General features: G+C 45.6%; 2 protein-coding genes across 2 annotated transcripts; both read left to right on the forward strand.

Annotated features, from left to right (window-relative positions):
- The first annotated feature begins 329 nt into the window (after nt 1-329).
- On the forward strand, nt 330-4,851 carry LOC123186290 (U1 small nuclear ribonucleoprotein 70 kDa-like). The gene is made up of 3 exons (XM_044598073.1): nt 330-418; nt 4,069-4,325; nt 4,402-4,851. The coding sequence occupies exons 2-3, from the start codon at nt 4,071-4,073 to the stop codon at nt 4,708-4,710; spliced, it is 564 nt and encodes a 187-aa protein (XP_044454008.1). The 5' UTR covers nt 330-418; nt 4,069-4,070; the 3' UTR covers nt 4,711-4,851.
- Nucleotides 4,852-10,533: 5,682 nt separating this feature from the next.
- LOC123190676 (transcription factor IBH1) lies at nt 10,534-11,878 on the forward strand. Its single transcript, XM_044603368.1, has one exon. It carries the CDS (start codon nt 10,854-10,856, stop codon nt 11,457-11,459), a length of 606 nt encoding a protein of 201 aa, XP_044459303.1. The 5' UTR covers nt 10,534-10,853; the 3' UTR covers nt 11,460-11,878.
- Nucleotides 11,879-19,877: the final 7,999 nt, after the last annotated feature.

The following is a 19,877-nucleotide window of genomic DNA, read 5'->3' on the forward strand; positions in this document are numbered from 1 at the left end:
CACACTCATTGGCTTTGTCCCTGGTTGTCAACTGGGTATTATAAGAGGACAAAATTACTGTTCTGACCCTTAAGGCAAACTAAATCCCGATTTGACCTCGTTCCAAAAAAAATTTCGTTTCTGACCTTTTTCGGTGACGCCAAGGTCCCTGGCGTCTGGGTTACGAAGCAGACGCCACGGTCCCTGGCGTCTGGCCCCTGGCCCGCACTGCCCGCCTGCCCGTTGACCTGCTGATGTGGCAAAGGGGCCAGACGCCAGGGTCCCTGGCGTCTGGCCCCGGTAAGTGGATAACCCCACCGGGAGAGTGTGTGGGTCCCACCCCACACACTTTCCCCAATCCAGCCCGAGCTTGAAGAAGAGCTGCTGCCTCCCCACTCTCTCTCACCCCTCAAGCTCCCCCTCAAATCCTCTCCAAAAGGTACATCCCTTAGGTGGATCTTTCCATCACTTTGTTGCTCTTGTTAATCTCTCCCAAATCATCCAATTATTTTTTGTTAAGTCTTGTCCTTTTGGTTGCATTTTATACATGTTGGTGGAACCCTAGTTCATGTTTTCTCCCCCTTATGTTAGTGTGAATGGCTTGGTTAACTTTGATAATATAGTGCTATGCATGGTGTGTAGTAGGAATATATGTTTGTTGAGTAGAAAGATTGGGGGTTAGGGTTAGTTAGTGATTAGGGTTAACTTTGCTTAGTGTGTTAATTAGTGATTAGTGATACTTTTGTGGACATCGCCAATAATTTAGTGTTGATATGATTTGGATATAATAAGATGTATTTGGATAAACACCAATTCTCATTGAGGTCTTAAATGCATTCATGTAATTTTTAGATGGAGAGACTTGTTAATGTTCATTACATTGACAAGGAGGCATTCTTGAGTAACAATGCCGACACGGGTGAGGAACCATTGGTTTTTGATAGAAGCCCTAGCTATGAGGATGTTGTTGCAAAAGTGAGACAAGTCTTGAAGTGGATGGACACCAATGTTGATGTTAAGTTAATAGGAAGGTATGATGTTGGAGTTGGAGCCAAATCTCGCTTGAAAAGTATGCCTATCACCTCGGATTTGCATTGGGATGTATACAAGGAAAAAGTATCCCAATCGGAAGACAAGTCACTTGAATTGTTTGCCACCACTGAATCTCCTCGGTTTACCTTTGATTTGAACCGGCATGTCTCTTCCCCAATGGATGACATGAGCGAGAGGACAATGGTGCCACTTGTTGAGCATAGGGTTGTGGTTGATGCCCCCAATGTTTATCCCCCACCATGTCCCCGTGTACCAACTATCAAAGCAAATGAGGTTGAGTTGTATGCCCCCAATGCTTCTAGCCAACCACCAACTAGCCAAGCAAATGAGGTTGAGTTGTATGCCCCCCAATGCTTCTAGCCAACCACCAACTAGCCAAGCAAATGAAGTTGAGGTGATTGCTAGTGACGGAGTAATTCAAGAGGATGAAGATGCTTATGATGACGACGAAGAGCAAGAGGAAGGGTTTCATGGCAATGATGTTGGTGACTTGGATGTGTACATAGCGCAAAAGGACATGGATCGTGACTTGCCTTTTAGGCGTCAATATGCGTATGACTCGGATGACGAGGGTCCAGTTGAACAGTTGGACGAGGATGGATTCACAAAGGAGGAGAACCAAATCCACTTTGAGCTGACGGGCTTACAAAAAAGAACTCACTTATTTAAAGATCTCGGCCTTGCCCATAAAGCTGTTGTTGACGGTGGAATGAGAATGACGGCGATTGAGCCAACACCATGCCCGGATCCAGGAGAACCAAGGGTGGAGAATGAGGACGAGAATGCTTATTTGAAGAAAGGATTGAAGTTTCTGAGCTTGCCTATGCTGAAGTTTTGGTTGGCTGACTATGCCATTCGAAACCATATGCCAATTTATGTTGAGCACTCCGACATGAAATTGCGTTACACCGTGGCGTGTGAGCAAAAGGAATGCACATGGAAGGTTCGTGCAAGAAAGCTTAAAGAAACCGAAGAATGGGTGTTAACAAGTTGTGATACCACTCATAGATGCAAACCGCCATCGAAACGACTTAGAAAGACACACCGTCAACTCACATCTGAGTATCTTGGATACAAATGGATGAAAGACATAGCCTTTGATCCCACTGTGAAAGTGAGGTTTCTCATGCGGACGGTGAAAAAACAATTTGGTTATGAAGTCAAGTATGGGAAGGCATGGAAGGCAAAGGCAAATGCTATTAGGATGTTGTACGGTGGTTATGAAGAAGCATACAACCAGCTCCCAAGGTTGTTGGCCGCCATTGCACATAGGAACCCGGGCATGTTTCATGTGGTCGAGGATCACGAGGGAGTGTTCCACCGTGCCTTCTGGAGTTATGGACAATGTGTGGAGGCGTTTCAGCATTGTCGTCCGGTCTTGTCTATAGATGGCACGTTCTTGACCGGTAGATATAAGGGCACACTAATGGTAGCAATGGCGCACTCATCAAACGACAACGTGTTGCCATGTGCATTTGCTTTGGTGCCTTCCGAGCACCAAGACAACTGGGAGTGGTTCATGGGTCATGTTAGGCACAACGTGATTGGGGCTAGGGAGGTATGCATCATATCGGACCGACATCATGGCATACTCAAGGCAATGGACATTGTTATTCCAGGATTTCCAAAGCTTCACCACAGATGGTGCATGAGGCATTTCGTGGCCAACTTTTACCGGGCATGTAAGAGCAAGGAGCTCAGCAAAGACCTTACCCATGTACGTGTGGCCTTCACCACCCAAGGTTTCGATGCTCGGTACAACAAACTCTTTGCAGCGGTGAACGAAGGGGGAAAAGACTTCTTAACTAGGAATTTAAGTGAGAAGCACAAGTGGGCACGCGCTCATGACGATGGTGGTTGGCGATATGGCGACATGACGAGCAATCTCGTAGAATGTTTCAACAATGTGTTGAAGGGTGCTCGTGCTTTGCCGGTGACTGCAATAGTGGAGTACACCTTCTTCAAGCTTAATGAGTACTTTCAGAGGCATTCTGAAGAGACTGCAAAATGGATAGGTGAAAAAAAGGATTATCCGGAAAAGGTTGATGAATGGTTGCAGTTACAAGCAAGCAAGTCTTCACGACAACAAGTTATCGTATTCGATAGACTTGAAATGATCTATCAAATTGATGAGCCAGGTGGCACAACACGAGATGGTAGACAATATGGTGGTGCTGCATTCGAGGTGAAACTGAAGACTCGGTGGTGCCAGTGCGAGAGGCCTAGTAAGTATCATTGGCCATGCTCGCATTTGATAACGGCGGCGAAGGCGAGAAACATACATGTTAATGATGGAAAAACCGTGAGGATGCAAGAGTTCCATGTGGAAGCTACTAGGTTGACATGGGCGCCAATATTTCAACCTTTCTTGGACCAATCACAGTGGCCTGAGTACCATGGCCCTCATATTAGGCCAGACCCTCTTCTGAAGGTGGAGACGAAGGGTAGAAGGAGAACTAAGAGGTTCAGGGGTGATATGGATGACCTGGCTGGATACACTGGCATGAAACAATTTGGTAGCGGTCATTTTATGGAGGCTCCTGACATTATCAACTGTGGGGTGTGCGGTGAAGGGGGACACAATGAGCGGACATGCAAAAAAAAGAAAACCAAAAAAAGAAAAACAAGTCGTGGAGGCGGCACCGATGGTGAAAGAGGTGGAAGAGGTGACGGTGGTGGTGGTCGAGGAAGAACGAGTGTCAGAGGTGGTAGTGGTGGTCGTAGAGGGAGCACAAGTGCTAGAGGTGCTAGTGTTCATAGAGGGAGCACAAGTGCTAGAGGTGGTGGTCGAGCTAGCACAAGTGCTAGAGGTGGTGGTCGAGCAGGCACAAGTGCTAGAGGTGGTCGTGGTCGAAGAGGAAGCACAAGTGCTAGAGGTGGTCGTAGAGGAATGGTTGATAATGGATCGGCCTTCGGTTATTTGTTTAATCCAGATGGTTGATCTAATAATAATGGTATATTATTTGTTCATACAATTCCTAGCATTTATGCATTTGCTCTCTTAATGTCTTGTGCTAACAATTGTTCTTTTTGTAGGCATGGCTTCATCCGGTTCCAGGACGAGGCCACCGTGCGCGGACCAAGAGGACATGCCGAAGACGTGGTTGGAGGCCAGTTTGGACAAGAAGAAGGAGAAGGATGTGCCCACACCACCATGTTGGTGTGGTGATGTTTGCAAGCTGAAGGTGTCCACTGACCGCAACAAGTCATGGACAGAAGGTAGAAGGTTTTTCGTGTGTCCCAACTATGCACATGATCGTCGAAGGCCAACTAACGCATATGACATACCACCGGTATGTTAGGTGTACATATAAAAAACATCAACAAGTTGTCACTCATATGTCTAACAAAATCATGGTTTATATGTAGTCCCCTCCTCCACTTTGCAAGTACTTCACTTGGATAGATCACGAGGTACCAAAAGATATCCAAGAGGACCAACGTGCAGATTGGTTACGGAGGCAGCGCCTATTCGAGGAGTCCTATGCACGGGGATTGGAGCGGGAGCGTCGTGAGAAGGAGGCTCGTGAGCGCAAGAAGCGTGAGCAAGAGAGGGCACGCAAAGAGAAGGCGGCTCGTCAAGAAGAGAGGGCAAGCAAACTTGCAAGGGCTCGCGATGCACGAGAGGAGGACGAGGCACGTGACAAGAAGGGAAAGTGGCCCCGGACTACTCAGTAGACAAATGGAAAGGCACCGGCGTCGATGATGAACTGTCGAGACTTTGTTTAATGTATGAACTTATTATTCGAGACCTTGTGTGGTCATGAACTATTTCTGTCATTCGAGACTATTTGAGATTATGTGCAAACTATGTTCGTCATTCGAGACTAGTTGATATGCTTTGTTCGTATTTTTGGTTGAGAGTAGCATGCTTTGTTCATATTTAACAGTGTTTGCTAGTTGTTGCTAAGCAAAAACTTTAACAAGCTGTGTGCAAAAACACCAGGCCCACACCCAGACGCCAGGGTCCCTGGCGTCTGCCTCCCAGATCCAGACGCCAGGGTCCCTGGCGTCTGGCTTGCTTTGCTCACGCAGGTGACCAGACAGGCCGTCTGGTGTGTCTGATGGACACCCAGACGCCAAGGTCACTGGCGTCTGCCTCCCACACCCAGACGCCAGGGTCCCTGGCGTCTGGCTGGCTTTGCTCACGCAGGTGACCAGACAGGCCGTCTGGTGTGTCTGATGGACACCCAGACGCCAATGTCACTGGCGTCTGCCTCCCACACCCAGACGCCAGGGTCCCTGGCGTCTGGCTTGCTTTGCTCACGCAGGTGACCAGACAGGCCGTCTGGTGTGTCTGATGGACACCCAGACGCCAAGGTCCCTGGCGTCTGCCTCCCAGATCCAGAGGCCAGGGTCCCTGGCGTCTGGCTTGCTTTGCTCGCGCAGGTGACCAGACAGGCTGTCTGGTGTGTCTGATGGACACCCAGACGCCAAGGTCACTGGCGTCTGGTGTCCAGAAAGCATTCTTGTCTAATGGATAAGATTCGAGTGGATAAGATTTTGGGCCCACCTCTACCCCTCTCATCCATTCATCTCCACCTCTACCCCTCTCATTTCACTCATATCCACCCACTCTCACCTCTAGCCCTGCCAACGTCACTCCCTCGTCCAGCACCCTAACCCCCCCCCTCAGATCTCTCACAAATCGGTCCGGTTTCACCGTTGGATCTTCAGGATTTCGAGACTAGAAGGTAAATCAACTCCACCCCCATTTTTTGGTTGGTTTAATTTATCATACTTTTGTGAAAACCCTAGTTTGTTTTCCTCGTGGTTTAATGTATCATAGGTTAGCTACTAAGAGATTTGTGTGCTGTAGATGGCTAACGAAACTCAGTGGGTGCTTAGCCCTGTTGTTCATGTGCATGGCTTGTCTCCATGTATTGTGCAAGTTAGTCAAGTGGACCTTACTTTCGATTGGTTGAAGACTAAATTCATGTTGAAGCAAGGGTTGAAGGAAGAGGATTTTGTGTACTACGTCAGCAGGAGGAAGTCAGATGGCCCCGGGGAAAGAAAATTGGTTGACATAACTGATGATGACAAGATTCAAGAAATGCTGGAAGAATGGAAATGGAAAAGGGTTGTTGACTTGCATTGCTACAGGAAACCGAGTTATATGTGATGTTCATGTCGTTTCAACCATCGTGGTCATGAACTACTTATGTCATTCGAGACTATTTGTGTAATTTGAACTATGTTTGTAATTTGCATTGTATCGTAGACCATCGTGGTCATGAACTAAGTTTGTAATTTGAACTATGTTTGTCATTTGTCAACTATAGTGTTATGAAAAGACTATGCAATGCTTATGTATGTATGTTATTCGAAACTACAAGTGAAAAGACAAAACTACAAGTGAAAAAGCAAGTATTGTCTGCACCAGGACCAGACGCCAAGGACCCTGGCGTCTGGCTCCCCTGCTTTACCCTGTTTCTGGTGTCAGTAGACTGCCAGACGCCAAGGACCCTGGCGTTTGGTCCCCTAACATACATCCAGATGCCAAGGACCCTGGCGTCTGGTCCCCTGACATACAGCCAGACGCCAAGGATCCTGGCGTCTGGCTCCCTGTGCATATAAATGACTAAATACAGATTTCATCATTCATGTCAAACATTCATATAAACATTCATTTAAATGACTAAATCACAGGAAACAACAATTACCATAAATCACATCATTCATTCATGTCAAACATTCATAGCAACTTCACGAATCCGGTACAACTTAATTCGAACGGCAACAAGTTCATGGAAAGAAACGACAACAAGTTCATGGAAAGAGACTACACCAGGTTCGTCGAAACAAACTAGAACAAGCTCATTGAAACAAACTACAACAAGCTCACTTCTTCCTTCCTCTCTTCACGATATCTGCAAGTGTATGCTCCTCCTCTTCGCTAGCCTCATGCTCCTCCTCTTGGCTAGCCTCCTCCGCCTCTGCATCAATGTTGGACTTATATCTTTGCATTCCCGCAGGCATAAATTGATGAGGATACTCCGGACTATGGAATTGAGTGTTCCATGTCTTCTTTCTACCTTTCTTGCCCGGTGTCTTAGCTATGGCTTTGCCTTTTCTAGAGCGGGCATTGCCTTGTGTCGGTTGTGTAACCTGTGATGGTTGTGGAGCATCAACATCATACTCATGATCCTCTTGATGTGTTGCATCATACTCATGCTCATCATGATGTGTTGGCTCCTCTTGATGTGCTGGCTCCTCTTCATTGACCTCCTCCTCTATGTCCTCTTCGTTCTGGACATAACGTCGTTTATTAGCTCTGGCGGCGCGGCTACCTGGTGCATACACGTCACTGGACTTAGCACCATGGCAAGAAAGCATAGCTGCCATCTTATGGAACCGCTTCTTGAACTTCTGCGACAACACAAAAGATGCTATGATATGAGATCCAAATAACTAATCCGCGAAAAAAACTTTTATAATATATTGCAACTAACCTCCATCGTGCTCCTAAGAGTCCTCTCAGATAATGCACCACCAGGTGGATGACTCAGTGCAACATTGGCATCGTTGACGCACAGAAGCAACTCTCTGCCCTGCAATTCATGAACACACCAAACTTATGTATTTGAAAGAAGACAACATGATGCAAGTATGTTAGAATAGGTCAAACAGACTACCATTTCGTCATGCATCGGTGCGTAGTCAACATGAGCCCCTCTGGTGTCTCTCACAGCCGTGTTGAAGGTATGATAACCTTCTGCAGTCTCCGGGTCTTCAGACACCAACTCCGACCACTCCTCGTGAGTCCAACCTGGCTTCAGCTTTAACCGGTAACGATCCGCATACCACACTTGATACTTCTGATATGCTGACTGATTGTGAGGTCTATTCTCTGATTGCACTAACGTGTCTCTTTGATTCCAAATTTCTATCCACGCACGGTGTTTGTTTGCCCAATCCGATATATCCTGATTGTTCTTCGATCGAACCTACAAATGATGCACGGGACAAAGCATTAGCAAACACTGACTTATTCAATGCTCTACTACATACTCAAGGCATGCTTGCTTAGCGATGCAGAGATAGCATTTCCTCCTTGCTCTCCTCAATTGGAATACCTTGTCTTTTTCCAAATTGTCTTGCCACACGGTCTACAAAGTGCCACTCGACTGCGAAGAAGCATATCATTGGGCACCTCGCCCGCCAAAGATGGCTATCACGCGTGCACATCTCATTAAGATCAAAGTCACGATCTTCCACATAAGGCAACCAATGTACCTGCAAAACAAAGAGATACATTGTTAGCTACATACATAAGTTTCATTCTTGACTAAATTTTATCTCATCGAACTTCTCATAACCTGCTCAGCAGTGAAGGTGTCCAGCTCGTTCATATAGCACTTGTATCGCACATGCGAGCTTCCTGTGTACACTGTCACTTGTTCCCAATAGTAAGCAAGCGTAGGGCGCCGATATGGATCATCATCATGCAACCCGTCATGATTACCCCGTGGGTTTGCCATGAGGGGGTTCTTCAAATCGGGCCGTCCAACCGGGATCCGCTCCCACATCCACACTGATAGGCTCCAAACAAACCCAGACAATGAGGATGTACCTCCCTTCCTCCGACACGCCAAGTCAAGCTGCAATCAAACAAACATGTTAGATATGGAGGCGCATGACAAATGCAAAATAATTGGTTGCAAATATCTCTTACCTGACGATACAAGTATGCTAGTGCGGCCGAACCCCAGCTATACTGGGTATCCCAGTTATTAAGTGGCTCCAAGAACATCCAGAGGGCTGAGTTCCCGGTTGCATCTGAGAAGACTACCTTGGTTAGTACATACCAAAGATAGGCCCGCGCGTACTGCTGCACAACCACGTCATTGGCATCCTGAGGGCACGAGTTGGTGTTTCCTCTGACCAGTTTTAGCCAAGAATGCCTCACTTTCGCTGTATCGGCCTTGCCTTCCTGAGGGCCCTCGGGCTGAACGCCAATTAAATCGGCAGTCCGTTCTCGCCAATTACCCACGCTGACACGACCGGTAACAGCTTGTCCATTGATAGGAAGGCCGCTTATCATAGCCATGTCCTGTAGGGTCATCGTCATCTCCCCACATGGAAGGTGGAAGGAGTGAGTCTCCGGCCTCCAACGATCCACAAGTGCGGTCAGCGCCGCGTGGTTCACCGGCGGAGCGCGTCGCTTAAACTGCAACACGAATGGGAGAAGACCCAATCTCCGAATGTAAGGCTCATACCGCGGGTCGTAATCAAAGTCATCAGCGGAATGACCCCTCATGCGCATAGCAACTACAACCTGCAAATAAAGTGATGTTTTAATAATCAATACAAGAACACAAATGAGAAACAACGAAAACTGACCCAGTCTTCTTCTTACCTGTCCATTTTCAATGGCACGAGCACGATGCTCCTTATCCCACTCATCGATTAATCCGTCATACCAAGGTCCATCACCATCCGCCATCCTACAGAAAAATTACACAAACATCTATGAATACATGAACAATATCAAACAATTTCCTTCTCCAAGTTTATTCCATATGAAAACACCATTCTTCTCAAACATAACCACATCATTTCTTTCTTCTACATATGCAAACATATCATCTAGAGTACCAAATTTCACCATCAAATATATTTCATTATCATCATCCGCCATTCTATTGAACAAATCATGTCACACACAATAAGAAAATTTCATCATCTCTTTTGCATAAATTTTTTTGCCAACAATAGTATGCCAACAATAGGATTATCTACACATACACACATCATCTATCAAACCAAATATAGTATGCCAAAGTCTATTTTACATACACAAATCATATATTCATCACCCCTCTTAATTCAAAAAAAAAATCCTATGGACAACATATACACAAAACCGAATTGATTTTACCTACATGTTCAACTACACATCATCTACTGCATACCTAATCATCTATCAACTACACAAAATTTTCTAAAAATAAGAAACCATCTACTCATCTAACATCACCTAGTGTTGAATAATGCATCCAACCAAAGAGGGGAAAACAAAAAAAAATTGGAGGGAATGGGGGAGAATACCTCAAAGAAGCTTGGGGGGGTCCGATCTGTGAGTTTGAGGGGTTGATGGAGTAGATCAAGGGGGGTGGTGGTGGGAGGGAGAGAAGGGGCGAAGAACAGAGCCCTCTGTTCGTCGTGCGCCGCCAGGAGAAAGATGGGGATGGGTGGGCTGGCCCGCGCGGTTATCCACTTACCGGGGCCAGACGCCAGGGACCCTGGCGTCTGGCCCCTTTGCCACGTCAGCAGGTCAACGGGCAGGCGGGCAGTGCGGGCCAGGGGCCAGACGCCAGGGACCGTGGCGTCTGCTTCGTAACCCAGACGCCAGGGACCTTGGCGTCACCGAAAAAGGTCAGAAACGAAATTTTTTTTGGAACGAGGTTAAATCGGGATTTAGTTTGCCTTAAGGATCAGAACAGTAATTTTGTCCTTATAAGACACGCACCGGATCCTCCCAGGACATTTTGTGTCAGAGCCGTGTTTCTCGGGCTCTCTCTCCACCATCACAACACCACAAAGGCAGCAGCGGCAGCCCGGCCCCGTTGCTCTCCCCGCTTTGTGTCAGACACCAAATCTTCCTCACCTTCTTCTTCCTCTCTCTCTCCCCCACCCAATCTCCTCCCCCACGAGCGCCCCTCCTGCCTTTTAAGCCACGCGCCCGCGCCCTCCGCGTACGCCTCCCGCCTTTCCTCTCTCTTTCTCTCGTCGCCCTCTCCTCCTCCTCCTCCTTCTCTCGCTCTGCGAGGTGTGGTCAGTTGAGGTGAGGAGAGGATTTTGGGTGGACGCGTCGTTTGATGGACGCCAAGGGCGCGACGGAGAGCTCAAACCCTAACCACGTCGTTGCCAGCGTACCATCGGCCGCCGTGGCGTCGGCGTCGGCGCCGACGAAGCGCATGCTGGCGTTCCACTTCCTGCGCGCGCTGTCCCGGATCCACGGCGCGGCCGGCCCGGCGAGGCGCCGCACGCGCACCATCCGCCGCGCTGCCTACTCCTCCATGGCGCGGGCCACCGGGCCCCACCGCGCATGGAGCCGCGCACTGCTGCTCCAGGCCCAGGCGCGCGCGCGCAGATCCAGGGCGGAGACGTCGAGGCGGGCCGCGGTGCTCGTCCGGAGGCGCGTCGTCGCCGGACCGGCAGCGGCAGCACCAGCACGCGTCGCCCTCGCTCCTGTTGTCGGGCAGCCATCGTCGGCGGCTGCTCGTGCGGCGCTGGTCCCTCCGGCCCCTCCGGCGCGGCAGGCGGGGGAGCCGGCGAGGAGCGACGCGCTGCGGCGGCTCGTCCCCGGCGGCGCCGGGATGGAGTACTGCAGCCTGCTGGAGGAGACCGCCGACTACGTCCGCTGCCTCCGCGCGCAGGTGCAGCTCATGCAGGGCCTCGCCGACCTCTTCTCCTGCCAATGATCCATCCAGTCCATCATCGTCATCATCATCATGCATCCTCCGGTCGATCGAGTAATTCTAAATTATTACTTCTTCCTGCACCGTCGATCGAAATCATAGGGTTCCATGATATCGATCGGTGGATCTCTTGTTCATGTGACATGAGATTGGTCAATGCATCGATCGCGCATGATCAATATAGAGGATCACCGGCTGGCAGGGGAGAGTTAGGTACGGTGGAGGTGGAGGGAAGACTGGTGGAGTATATATGTTGAGCTGCTGGCAGGGTGAATTATTAGTAGGTGAGAAAAGATTGGGTGTAGTATGCATTTGTATAGGTTGGGGACACATTGGAACCACACCAAGGAAAATACAAAGGTAATTAATTGTAACATATAAAGAGATAATCGATCGATATGGATTTACATATGTCTATACTAGTGCAGTGTTGTTGGGTTAATTAGCAAATTGATCTATGCATAATATGTTCTTGATTGAACTACAAACACATATGTGATATGATACCATGTCATGTGGGTGCTATACATCTTGAAGCTATAGATGTGTAGGTTATGAGGCATGTCTGTACTCTTCCCTTTCTGTTACTTTCTCTCTTGTAGGTCTATCTGTGAATTTTGATTGGTGAACAGGGTAATTAATTAGGGGAACTTTACCATGCATGCCTACACATGCAGTCCCATGCATGAAAGCATAGCAATGTTTCCTTCCATCCTGATGCATGTGACAGATTGTATATTGCTGTTGAGCTAGCTAGACTCATATGTTGATTGCTCTAGAATCAAAAGGTAGTTCCCTGCACGTGCAACCATGCATAGCTGGATGATGCTCTAGCTAGATATATAGCTAGCTGCCTTTTGCCCTGTGATTAGGGTGCTTGAGGGGTGGTTATGCTTAGGTTGTATGGTGGAGTGTTTATTTTCCAAGCTCCTCCCAAACTTGAGAAAGTGGGATCCACAATCTATGGAAGATAGGGGTTTGATAATCTTTGAGCTGGAGAAGACATAACTTGTAGACAAAGGGACCTAAGACATTCTCTCCATCGGCGGCTAGCATCTTTTGATTAAAGTGCCTCCCTTTGTTTTTTGAGTTCCCTTTGAAATCATCTTCTCTCTCTCTCAACTACCAACTTATACCTGTTCCTTTTTAGGTGCCACCGGAGTATTCCGTGTGTGTACTTGATGCTGGTCTTCTCTGTTTGCTTCTTTTTTTGCCGTGTTCTTAGTTGTCTTCAGACACATGCATGCGTTCCATGCGTGCTTTCTTTATGGGGGATACGAATCTCAAAGGCTTGATATTGCTTCTTTTGCATGTTTCAGTTCACACAAAGGAAAGTAATTAGGCTGCATGTCTTCTCATCTGATACTTATACACCGAACATCTAGCTTAACTCATGGTAAAAAAATACAGAACGCTGGAGTCACTATATAGACAGGAAAATATATATGCATGTGTGAGTATGCACTATTCCACATATCTCAATTGCATGCAATTTCCTCTATGTGTGGCACTTCTTTGAGTTTATACCTATTAGTATATATGTTGAGCTTATTTTGTGCAAAAGAGTTTTATAGTTTCCACTTACATATGATTATTTCCACTTACCTATAACAATACACTGTTTTTTTCTGATAGTATGTTAGTATTATATTTCACATTGTTTTCAAAATTGACATTGCCCTGTTGCTGTCAATTAAATATTCATGTGACAAAGGCTTTGCCTGAATCCCCACTTTTTGACACGACTAGCTGCATGCGTGTGTGCATCTCGCTTGAGAAGTCATTGTCCAATATCTTGCATTGGACCACAAATTAGCCATATAAGATGGCTATAAATCATTCACATCACCAAAAATGGTACTCAAATGAACAGCTAATGGCATCTTGAAGTGCACCAGCTCATAACTGGCCCACTTGAAGATTAGCTGTACTCTTTTTTTTTTGCGCTGATAGAAGAGTTTTATTCCCAAGGTATAGGGTTACAATCGCGAGGCAAGAGATCCTCGATACACGGCGGACCTCGGCCAAGCCATTAGCTGTACTCTTTTGCTAGCATCAACTTTCCATTCAGTTAATATGAATACAAGACGAAAGTTTAATAAACAAAATAATGTAGGCTGATCAACATGGTGCACTTATGGATCTTTTTTTCTGTATGAACATCAGTATATATCTAGGCCTAATCAAATCACATATAAGATTTGTACTAAGTATATATCTCCCTGGTCTATCTAATTTTCTCCTGGCCAGCCTCCAAAAAACCGCAGGGGCATGGCCAACTTCAGTATATATTGTTGCACTGAAAAAACTATAGTGTTAACAAAACAGTCTGCAGTAAGTAACGCTGATGATTTAATGAGATTTCTCCATAGGCGTGCCAAAATTTGTTTTTTATCATGCATATATAATTGACATAATATATCTAGAATGTTTATATCATGAATTAGGTCACTATTATCTGTGTCGAGCAAGAGCGAAAGATTGCCATAGAATTAATACTTTCATTGTCATGTTTTAGAGGAATTTTGGTTCCGATACCTAGATATCTTATTCTAAAAACATTGAGAACATAAAGTTAAAATAATTTGAAATAATTTCTCACATATGTGTGTGTGGGAATTACCTGTGCTACTGCAAAATTTTGTCAAAAAAAGTTTCCATTAGTGTCTTGGAAAAAGAGCGGTGCTACTATAGCATTAATGTTTTGGTATTGCACAGATTGCAAAACTCTGATTTTCTACTAAAATTAGTTTTTTCTACCCAATATTGCAGTTTTTACATACGTAGTTTTTCAGAAGATTTTGCAGTTCCAAAAAATATTTTGCATCCCATTAGTTGGTAGAGCCAAAGCTCCAAAAGCAATTACTAGGTTGCCACATTTTTGGGTTTGTTGTATTAAACCAAGCAAGGGTGTAAGCCCACAAGAGGTGAAATATACACGTCTGTCTGCCTGTCTTAGAGTTACACACAGGCAATGTAGTGCCCGCTAGGATGAACAATGCTCTCTTAGAGCACCAACCATTGCAACTATATAAGTACACCTGCCCACTTAGAGTACCAGCCATTATAATCAGATGATGCACATTTAGTTTGAAAATTTTATGTTATCCTCCTCGAACAATGGCCTCTTTGATTCAAATGATTTGCAAAGGAATTGTGGAGAATTCTAATCCTTAGTAAGTTTTTCAATGTGGGTTGTTTGATTTGTTGGATTGCAATCCATAGGATTCGTTTGTACTAGGTTTCATAGAAAAATTCCATCCACTCCACCTCATGTAATAATCCTATGTTTTTTATGTGCAAAATGAATGACCATACATATTTCATGCTATGATCTCTTTTTATTATGTTTTTTTCCCGTTCGCGCATTTAGAAATCATGTGAACCAAAGAGCAAAATTAGTCAAAGCGTAATTAAACATAGACATTCAAACAAGGATTTTGTTGGCATAGGCCCGACCTCGACGGCACAACCGGGTACTTCCCTATGGCTACCCAGATGAGGCCACGGTTAGATACACCAGTAGAGGAGCCCACCAAGTACTTTCCATTCGAATAAGTGTTTAATCCAGTTGCAAAGATCGAATCAGTGAGGCTAGTTATAGCTCTCGCCGTTCAAGATTCATGGAGGCTACATCACATGGATGTGGAATTTGGGTTTTTGACTAGTGAATTATAGAAAGAATTATATGTGAAGCAACCACCAGGGTACATCGAAAAAGGAGAAGAGCACAAGCTATGAAAGCTACACAAGACATTGTACGGCTATGACAAACCCGTCGGGCAAGGAACATCAAGCTTGATCATACATTGACTTCTCTTAGTTGGCATCTATATATGTTGACATTGTTGGGGAACGCAGTAATTTCAAAAAAATTCCTACGCACACACACAGGATCATGGTGATGCATAGAAACAAGAGGGGAGAGTGTGTCTACGTACCCTCATAGACCGAATGCGAAAGCGTTAGCACAACGCGGTTGATGTAATCGTACGTCTTCACGATCCGACCGATCCAAGTACCGAACGCACGGCACCTCCGAGTTCTGCACACGTTCAACTCAATGATGCCCCGCGAGCTCCGATCTAGCAAATCTTCACAGGAGAGTTTCGTCAGCACAACGGCGTGGTGACGGTGATGATGATGCTACCGACGCAGGGCTTCGCGTAAGCACCGCTACGATATGAACGATGTGGATTATGGTGGAGGGGGGCACCGCACACGGCTAAGAGATCAATGATCAATTGTTGTGTCCTAGGGTGCCCCCTGCCCCCGTATATAAAGGAGCAAGGGGAGGGGGCTGGCGGCCTCATAGGATGCGCCCCAAGGGGGGAATCCTACTCCTACTAGGAGTAGGTTCCCCCTTTCCTAGTCCAACTAGGAGGGGAAGGAAAGAGGAGTAGGGGAGAAGGAAAGAGGGGGTCGGCCCCCAAAGCCATAAACCAATTCGGTTTGGGCCTAGGGGGCGCACCTTCTCTTTCCACTAAGGCCCATGAAGGCCCATTGACCTCTCCGACGAATTCCCGTAACTCTTCGGTAGTCCGAAAAATACCCGAATCACTCGGAACCTTTCCGATGTCTGAATATAGTCGTTCAATATATCAACCTTTACGTCTCGACCATTTCGAGACTCCTTGTCATGTCCCCGATCTCATCCGGGACTCAGAACTACCTTCGGTACATCAAAACACATAAACTCATAATACTGATCGTCACCAAACTATAAGCGTGCGGACCCTACGGGTTCGAGAACTATGTAGACATGACCGAGACACGTCTCCGGTCAATAACCAATAGCGGAACCTGGATGCTCATATTGGCTCCCACATATTCTACGAAGATCTTTATCGGTCAAACCACATAACAACATACGTTGTTCCCTTTGTCATCGGTATGTTACTTGCCCGCGATTCAATCGTCGGTATCTCAATACCTAGTTCAATCTCGTTACCGGCAAGTCTCTTTACTCGTTCCGTAATACATCATCCCGCAACTAACTCATTAGTTACAATGCTTGCAAGGCTTATAGTGATGTGCATTACCAAGTGGGCCCAGAGATACCTCTCCGACAATCGGAGTGACAAATCCTAATCTCGAAATACGCCAACTCAACAAGTACCTTCGGAGACACCTGTAGAGCATCTTTAGTAATCACCCAGTTACGTTGTGACGTTTGGTAGCACACAAAGTGTTCCTCCGGTAAATGGGAGTTGCATAATCTCATAGTCATAGGAACATGTATAAGTCATGAAGAAAGCAATAGCAACATACTGAACGATCAAGTGCTAAGCTAACGGAATGAGTCAAGTCAATCACATCATTCTCCTAATGATGTGATCCCGTTTATCAAATGACAACTCATGTCTATGGTTAGAAAACACAACCATCTTTGATTAACGAGCTAGTCAAGTAGAGGCATACTAGTGACACTCTGTTTGTCTATGTATTCACACATGTATTATGTTTCCGGTTTAATACAATTCTAGCATGAATACTAAATATTTATCATGATATAAGGAAATAAATAATAACTTTAGTATTGCCTCTAGGGCATATTTCCTTCAGTCTCCCACTTGCACTAGAGTCAATAATCTAGTTCACATCGTCATGTGATTTAACACCAATAGTTCACATCTTTATGTGATTAGTTCACATCTCCATGTGACTAACACCCAAAGGGTTTACTAGAGTCAATAATCTAATTCACATCGCTATGTGATTAACACCCAAAGAGTGATCATGTTTTTCTTGTGAGAGAAATTTAGTCAACGGGTCGGCCACATTCAGAGCCATATGTATTTTGCAAATATATATGTCTACAATGCTATGCACGGAGCTACTCTAGCTAATTGCTCTCACTTTCAATATGTATCCAGATCGAGACTTAGAGTCATCTAGATCCATGTAAAAGCTTGCATCGACGTAACTCTTTACGACGAACTCTTTTATCACCTCCATAACCGAGAAATATTTCCTTAGTCCTCTAAGGATAATTTTGCCCGCTGTCCAGTGATCTACTCTTAGATCACTATTGTACTCCGTTGCCAGAATGATACTAAGGTATACAATAGGACTGGTAAGCAGCATAGCATATTTTTTAGAACCTATGACTGAGGCATAGGGAATGACTTTTCATTCTCTTTCTATTTTCTGTTGTGGTCGGGTTTCGAGTATTTACTCAACTTCACACCTTGCAACACAGGCAAGAACTCCTTCTTTGACTGTTCCATTTTGAACTACTTCAAAATCTTGTCAAGGTATGTACTCATTGAAAAAACTTATCAAGCGTCTTGATCTATCTCTATAGATCTCGATGCTCAATGTGTAAGCAGCTTCATCGAGGTCTTTCTTTGAAAAACTCTTTTCAAACACTCCATTATGCTTTCCAGAAAATTCTACATTATTTCTAATCAACAATATGCTATTCACATACACTTATCAGAAATGTTGTAGTGCTCCCACTCACTTTCTTGTAAATACAGACTTCACCGTATGTCTGTATAAAAGCATATGCTTTGATCACTTTATCAAAGCATATATTCCAACTCCGAGATGCTTGCACCAGTCCATAGATGGATCGCTGAACCTTGCTCACTTTGTTAGCACCTTTTAGGATCGACAAAACCTTCTGGTTGCATCATATACAACTTTTCTTTAAGAAATCCATGAAGGAATACAGTTTTGACATCCATTTGCCAGATTTCATAAAATGCGGCAACTGCTAACATTATTCGGACAGACTTTTAAGCATCGATACGAGTGAGAAAATCTCATCGTAGTCAACACTTTGAACTTGTCGAAAACATTTTGCGATAATTCGAGCTTTGTAGATAGTAACACTACTATCATCGTCCGTCTTCCTCTTGAAGATCCATTTATTCTTGATGACTCACCGATCATCGAGCAAGTCGATCAAAGTCCATACTTTGTTCTCATACAGGGATCCCATCTCATATCTCATGGCCTCAAGCCATTTCACAGAATCTGGGCTCATCATCGCTTCCTCATAGTTTGTAGGTTCGTCATGGTGAAGTTACATGACATCCAGAACAGGATTACCGTACCACTCTGGTGCGGATCTCACTCTGGTTTACCTACGAGGTCCGGTAGTAACTTGATCTGAAGTTACATGATCATCATCATTAGTGATAACCCACAAGTATAGGGGATTGCAACAGTTTTCGATAAGTAAGAGTGTCGAACCCAACGAGGAGCTAAAGGTAGAACAAATATTCCCTCAAGTTCTATCGACCATCGATACAACTCTACGCACGCTTGATGTTCGCTTTACCTACAACAAGTATGAAACTAGAAGTACTTTGTAGGTGTTTTCGGAAACGCTTGCAAGAAAGTAAAGAGCACAAAAATAAAACTAGGGGCTGTTAAGGTAAATAAGCAACTAAAGTAAATATAGCGAGTGTGGAAAAGTGGTGGTAGGAGTTGCGAAATTGTCCCTTAAGCAATTGACTACTTCACTAGACCGATAGCAAGTATTATGTGGGAGAGGCCACTGCTAGCATGTCATCCCTTACTTGGAATTCTATGCACTTATGATTGGAACTATTAGCAAGCATCCGCAACTACTAATATTCATTAAGGTAAAACCCAACCATAGCATTAAGATATATTGATCCCCCTTCAATCCCGTATCCATCAATTTCTATGCTAGGTTGAAGCTTTTGTCACTCTTGCCCTCCAATACATAGTCCTATCAACATACAACTAACCCTATGGTGTGATCCACGCGTGCGCTCATATGATGGGCACCAAAGGACAACAACATAACCACAAGCAAATTAAATCAATCATAGCAATTCATCAACCATCGATAGGACAACGAAAATCTACTCAGACATCATAGGATGGCAACACATCATTGGATAATAATATGAAGCATAAAGCACCATGTTCAAGTAGAGGGTACAGCGGGTTGCGGGAGAGTGGACCGCTGTAGATAGAGGGGGAAGGTGATGGAGATGTTGGTGAAGATGGCGGAGGTGTTGGTGAAGATCACGGTGATGATGATGATGGCCACGGCGGTGTTTCGGCGCCACCGGAGGAGAGGGGGAGAGGGGCCCCCTTCTTCCTCTTCTACCTCGACCTCCTCCCTAGATGGGAGAAGGGTTTCCCCTCTGGTCCTTGGCCTCCATGGCATGGGAGGGGCGAGAGCCCCTCCGAGATTGGATCTATCTCTCTGTTTCTCTCTGGTTCTGCGTTCTCCCCTGGCTCTGTTTCACCGTTTCGTATATATATGGAGATCCGTAACTCCGATTGACCTGAAACCTTCGCTGTGATTTTTTCTTTCTGAATATTAGCTTTCTTGTGGCAAAAGAAGAGCGTCAACCGCCTTACGGTGGGCTTAGGAGGGTAGGAGGGGCGCCCCCCTGCCTCATGACCACCTCGGGCACTGGTTCGCATTGA

This window comes from Triticum aestivum, chromosome 2A, assembly GCF_018294505.1.
Source record: "Triticum aestivum cultivar Chinese Spring chromosome 2A, IWGSC CS RefSeq v2.1, whole genome shotgun sequence".
Taxonomy (NCBI): domain Eukaryota; kingdom Viridiplantae; phylum Streptophyta; class Magnoliopsida; order Poales; family Poaceae; genus Triticum; species Triticum aestivum.